At 33.8% G+C, this 6,465-nt stretch overlaps 1 protein-coding gene across 3 annotated transcripts; it reads left to right on the forward strand.

Moving 5' to 3' along the window:
• Nucleotides 1-2,826: 2,826 nt before the first annotated feature.
• Nucleotides 2,827-5,834, forward strand: TPD1 (tapetum determinant 1). 3 transcript variants are annotated; one of them, XM_068626732.2, is made up of 4 exons: nucleotides 2,827-3,279; nucleotides 3,956-4,166; nucleotides 4,257-4,367; nucleotides 5,128-5,834. In XM_068626732.2, exons 2-4 carry the CDS (start codon nucleotides 4,082-4,084, stop codon nucleotides 5,469-5,471), a joined length of 540 nt encoding a protein of 179 aa, XP_068482833.1. In that variant the 5' UTR covers nucleotides 2,827-3,279; nucleotides 3,956-4,081; the 3' UTR covers nucleotides 5,472-5,834. The 3 variants fall into 3 exon arrangements, with proteins under 3 accessions (XP_068482833.1, XP_090151910.1, XP_068482834.1); XM_090295784.1 differs by having other exon boundaries at nucleotides 2,879-3,279; nucleotides 3,437-4,166; XM_068626733.2 differs by lacking the exon at nucleotides 2,827-3,279 and adding an exon at nucleotides 3,437-3,789.
• The last annotated feature ends 631 nt before the right edge of the window (nucleotides 5,835-6,465 follow it).

Below are 6,465 nucleotides of genomic sequence, written 5' to 3' on the forward strand. Positions count from 1 at the left end.
TTATTTTGTAATATAATTAATATGTTGTGGACAAAAAAATTCAAATGACTTTAACTATTTCTTATCATGATTGTTAATTAAATATGTAAATAAAATATAATCAAATATTTATATTTTTATATTCACAAATATATTTTATAAAATTAAAATTTTTGTAAATTTCTGTATCTTTAAAAATTGGTTATATTTTAAAAATTAGAAAATGATTTCACATAATATTTTGGAGTAAAGTAAGAAAAGCAATAGTGTTATGTGGTTTGCTCTTTGGATATTTGCATTTGAGAAGGGGAGAAAAAGACTATTAACAAGGATTCACTTCCTTCTTCTTTTGCGCACCTTTCTTGATACAAAAAAGAGTGTTTATTTTTAAAGTTTGAATTTTGTTCAACTGATTTTATGTACTAATATTTTAATATTTTTTATTTGTCTAAGATTTTGGATAATTTTATTGAATCTCTCTAACAGTAATTAATAGAATTTGATTTTAAATAAGTTATATTTTTTAATAATTGGAAATTAGATCAACTTCTGATACATAGTCGACTAGATGAGGTGAAGATGTTTATCAAGTAAAAAATCAATAAATTACAATGTAAGTTATGTCTAATCGGTTTAAAGTTCTATTTTTCCTTATCGTTTTGCATGTGTTTAAATTACTTTACAAGTTTACCAATTCAGTAATAAAATTACTAGTCGAGCTAGGAGTACGTTTGATCAGTAAAAAATTCTTCACATTCCAAAGCACGCCATGAAGTAATCAAAACATTTTATGCCACCACAAAAGGGTCAGTCTTAATATAAAAACATCATGTGACAATATTTTTATGTCGTCCCAAAGGATCGATCTTACACTTTAAGTTTTGTTGTCGCCTTATGAGTAGGTCTTACACATTTTAGTTTGACCACCAAGTAGTTTCGTCTTAAACTTTTTAAATTTTTGTGATTGCCACGTAGATCAGTCTTACACCTTTTAAATGGTCAAGCCCTTTTTAGTTTGACTAAAATTTGTCGACTAGTAGTGCTAGGAAATTTGTCGACTTGTAGTGTCACAAAATTTGTCCAAATTTTTTTTGTTGACGGGCAATGCCAGGACATTTGTCGACTAGAAATGCCAAGAATTTTGTCAACTGGTAGTACTAGAAATTTTATCGATTGGTAGTGCTAGGAATTTTGTCGACTACCAGTGCTAAGAAATTTGTCAACTACCACTACTAGGAAATTTGTTGATTTTGTTGGTTGGTAGTGTCGGTAATTTTGTCAACTAGTAGTGCTAGAAAATTCCATTTTAAGGAAAATTATTTCTCAATCAAACTCATGTGAAAAATTCCTAGACATTCTAGTAAGAAGCTGAAAGAGCTCACATGACAAAACTATAGGAGGTTTTAAAAACAAAGAAGGACAACCAACCAGAAGTTTGTAGGTAACCTCTCCAATAAATTTGTTGCATCATTCAACAATAATATTTATTATCATTTTTTTCAAAATTTATTTTAATTAATATTATTATTTATAATTTTATTGTTATTTTATAAATTAGTTTTAAATTTTTTTATTATTAATATTATTATAGATATATTAATATATTTATATTATTATTATTTATTTTATTATTATATTATATTATTATAATTAATTATATTACAAAATTTAAATCGATTATATATTACAGATAATATAAATTTTATAATATAATTAATTTTTAAAGTTTTATTAATACATATGTAATATTTTTTATTTTATTATAATTATTATCATAAATATATTTAATATTTTTATTTTGTAATATAATAATATGTTGTGGACAAAAAAATTCAAATGACTTTAATTATTTTTTATCATGATTTTTAATTAAATATGTAAATAAAATATAATCAAATATTTATATTTTTATATTCACAAATATATTTTATAAAATTAAAAATTTTGTAAATTTCTTTATCTTTAAGAAATGGTTATATTTTAAAAGTTAGAAAATGATTTCACATAATATTTTGGAGTAAAGTAAGAAAAGCAATAGTGTTATGTGGTTGCTCTTTGGATATTTGCATTTGAGAAGGGGAGAAAAAGACTATTAACAAGGATTCGCTTCCTTCTTCTTTTGCGCACCTTTCTTGATAAAAAAAAAAACGGATATCTATTGAAATCTGTTTTCGTCTACCGTTCAACTATTAAAACAACACAATCTTAATCGAATAACTTAATTTTTTTATATTTTTATCTCAAATCTCTTCAAATTTAATTTTTTAAAATCCTCAAACACTCCTCTAATCAAATTACATCATAAATTTAAGTAACATATACATAATGAATTTGGCAGACTAGTATTCATATAGAATTAAAATAATAAAAATAGATTAAAAAGAAATATAATGTTAGGAAGGAATCAGTGAGAAGGTGGTCCAGTCCATTGCGATCACATTCCCCACCCGGTATACCATTTATGCATGTACCTGCACACAAACAGAATGTGTCCGCTTGAGTACGTAAAAAAACAGGACTCTTGGATTGACTGGAATTCAGATAATCAACCTCATTTCTGGTTGGACCGCGTCAACTCCACTCTCTCCCCTCAATTCTTCTCTCATCTTTAAATCATGCAATTTCAAAAAGACAACCATATAGTAAATGTGGCATACGTGTCTTACAAATACCATAGGAACACATATACATAATTTTTCTTTCCTAAGAAGGAATATATGACGTGATTCCCAAAACAGAATGAATGGACGTTCCGCGGCAAGGAAATTCGTCTAGCTGTATCTAAATTCGATTTGCCTTTTCATAAACACTCATCACTACTAATTTGCAGCTTCAAAGTGTACACATAACATATTCCATATTTTAATTAAGGTGAAAGGGTGAAAAGTGGAGAAAAAACAGCTGAGATGGAAGAAGTGCATTTCCTAGTTTGTGTTGTGTGGAAAGGCGAAGGAATGATTAAGAAGGAGAATAAGAAGCATGATAATCATATCAGGGTTAGGAGCTCCACGTGCAATGACTCTAACCACTAACCATGGTTGATTACATTAAACTCATATGCAAACAAAACAAAGCATAAAATGATAGCGAAAAAAATGAGTTTATTATTTATTTGAATATAAAAGGAGGCACAGTGAGATATAACCACGCCTTGGTGCGGGTGTGAAGAATAAGCAAAAGCCCCCGACAGAGAAAAAGGAAAACCCCACCGTCCCCGCATGGACGCTTCCATTTGCAACACCAACAAAAAAGAAAAGCGACCAAAACCTACCCAGTAGCAGCACTGTAACAGTATGTGTGGTAAGTAGAATCCCTCTCTCTTGTTTGTGTATGTGGTGTAGTGTGTGGTGTGTGAGGTGTGAGTCTGGCATATATAGGGAAAGACCTAATGGTATGGCAGTGTTACCTCATTAATGCGCTTCACCTTTTTTTGACGATTGTCCTTTACGCGTCGCAGTTTGTCACTTCTGATCCTCTCTGCCACCTTGGTCGCTTCAAACCCTACCCCCACCCCCCACCCTTTTCCTTTTTCCACCTCCCCGCCTTCTCCTTTCCACCACGCACCACTGTTCCTCTCTCTCACTCTTCCTTCCCTTAAAACGTAACCGACACAGATACCATAGAACAACAGAATTGCATGGAGCAATCAATGTCCTTTTGCTCCAATCTCATCGCCATTTCTAAACCAACTAACCGTGTGCGTCTGTTGCACCTACCTACTTTACCCTTCTCATACTAGCTAGCTGGATTTTCATTCAATTCAACATAATAAGAAAAGGAAAAATCCAACGCTTGTTTTTCTCCTTTTAGGTTTCACACTCTCTTCCTAGTTCTACCAGTAGTCCCGTGACATTCACTTTCTCTCTCTCACTCGTCTTTTCCATAATCGACGGCTATTCCTGCTTCGTTGACTCCTTTCTTCACATGATGTGATGTGTATATATGACCCCTCCTTTTCTTCTCTTCTCTTCTGCAGATCTGTGATTTCTCTGTAATCAAAGCTCATCCTCTTTTCCTCTTTTCCTCTACCTCTCCTCTTCCATGCCGTGACTACTCAGTATTCACTTCCAACTTCCAAACGCCTTGCCGTGCTCCTTGTTTCATGGAACAGCATTCGGTTTCACGAATCCTCATCATTTTCGTAACCGTCTCCTTCTTCTCCCTCGCACTCCTTGCCGTTTCAACAGGTGCGTCTTGTTCACTCTCAATCTCGTTATTGTTATTTGAATTATAATTGTTCATAGTTTCTTAAATTACTGTTTCAATCGCGTTTGTAGGTTTGGGTGGTGGTAGGACTCTTTCGGGAACCATGGTGTCCGCGTCATCGCCTCGTGTAGAGGAAGGGGCCAAGGAGTTCCATAGTTCGCATCGGAAACTTCTTACTAGTGGTAATTGTTCATTTTTTTTTAAAATCTTGTTGTGACGAGTTTACTTGTTTCTTTTCATGGGAGAAGAACGAGTTTGTCTTCCTCTTTTGAGGTTGCCCTTTTTGTCTTGTTTTCATGAGATACATGCCTTTGCGTTATATCTTTGTATGTTTTCGCTGAAAACGAAATGGCTGCTAAAAGATTGTGTGATCTAATCATCAAAAGCCCATACAACTACAGAATTTACCCATCTAATTACAGCTGCACTTCGATTTTGAGCACCAAAAGGATATTTTTTACCATATGCCTATGTCTTTTTTGTAGCGTATAGTTCTTAACATATTTTTTATCATTGTATTTTCCCTTTGATTTAAACAAGGAAAAAAGTTTGGAATTTTTCTTTGACCCTTTTTTTTAAACTCCACTAGGGTTGAAATAATTCCGGGCTAGCTAGCACTAGCCTTTCGAATAATTGGCTTTTCGCCCTAGTTGAACTTGAAAGTTGCTTTTTAGCTTTTGGGTATTGGTTTGGAATGATTCACTTTTGTATGATCTTCACATTTTTTATAATCCAGAATAATAACAGGATTTTGTCGCGGAGTGGCTTCCTGCGCAGATGTCATTTCCTGGTGTTGATGTTGTTTTTCTGGTGTCCCATGTAACACAGTAGACTGTCATTTTGTTTACCAAATAAGAAAAATAATATTTGCAACTGTTATTTAATTTGAGAGAGGGAATTTGATTTGGTTTTGAAAAAGAAAAGATTCGGGGTTTTGTGCAGAGAATGGAAAGATGGAACCGAACCGAATATGGGGTGAGAAGTGCAGCAAGTCTGATATAGTGATAAACCAGGGTCCCACGGCCCCACTCCCAAGTGGCATTCCCACATACACGGTGGAGATCATGAACATGTGCGTGAGTGGATGCGACATCTCTGGCATTCACCTGAGGTGCGGCTGGTTTAGCTCTGCACGCCTCATCAACCCCAAGGTCTTTAAGCGCCTCCGTTACAACGATTGCCTCGTCAATGATGGCAGACCCTTGATCAACGGTGCCACCATTTCATTTCAATATGCCAACACCTTCCTCTACCCTCTCTCCGTTTCCTCTGTCGTATGTGTCTGATCATCATCATCATGATCATGGCCACAATCCTCTCTCTTGCCCCACAAATTCATTCTTTTCACCTGTATATACACATTTTATATACGTATTGCGGAGAACGCCTGGTGCACGTGACGGGTCTTTCAAATGTGATGCTTACAATTTTTTGATAGAAAGGAAAAATAGGCTAGGAGTGAGTGTTTTTTAGCTTTGTATTTTGTGGTTTTGGGCATGGTTGCATGATGAGGTGATGATATACTTTAAGTCGTTTTCCCGTTTGTGTGCATTCATTAATGGAACTGTACAAGAATCAGTCCTTAGCAGTGGCTAAAAGTCATTGCATATATTGCAATATTCAAGCAAAGCAGATCTTTTTCAACTGTAGACATTATTTTTTTGGTGAGGGAGAGTGGAAGGAAGGAAGCAGAAGGACTGGTCCCCTTTTCTTTATACTTCAATCTGTGCTGTGCCTGTGGTTGTGGAATTGGATTACGAGGGACGGATGTATAATCTGTGATTGTGACCTCTCCTCAGGATGTCCGTGATTCGTCATTATGTCAACAACCCAAATTTGGTTCCTCTTCCTAACTGGGAACATTCATTTCATCCTCACATGACGCCAAACATAAGGCTCAATAGGTCGCATCGTACCTTCTTATTTACACTTCAATTACTATCCTTACCCCTACCTCTACATTTCTTTTTATAAATAACTACATAAAAATTGGTGAAAGTGTGCAGATAAAATGTCGTGCAGCGATAAGAGAATATAACTACGTATTTGCCATGTTAGAGGGAAATAAGTTTCACGTATAGAGTAAGTAGTTATGGAACAAGTATTTTTTTTATAATCAGATAGCTGCATGTCTATGAAACTATTATTGTTCTTATTCAAAAGTTTAAAATGCTTTTAAATTTGATCATTCAAGCATAAGTTTTCTTCTGGATGGGTTAGAGATGTATTTATAAGTTATAGTTTATTTTCTGAATTTTAATTAATATTATTTAATTTTTA

This window comes from Phaseolus vulgaris, chromosome 9 (assembly GCF_051622355.1).
Source record: "Phaseolus vulgaris cultivar YP4 chromosome 9, ASM5162235v1, whole genome shotgun sequence".
NCBI lineage: Eukaryota > Viridiplantae > Streptophyta > Magnoliopsida > Fabales > Fabaceae > Phaseolus > Phaseolus vulgaris.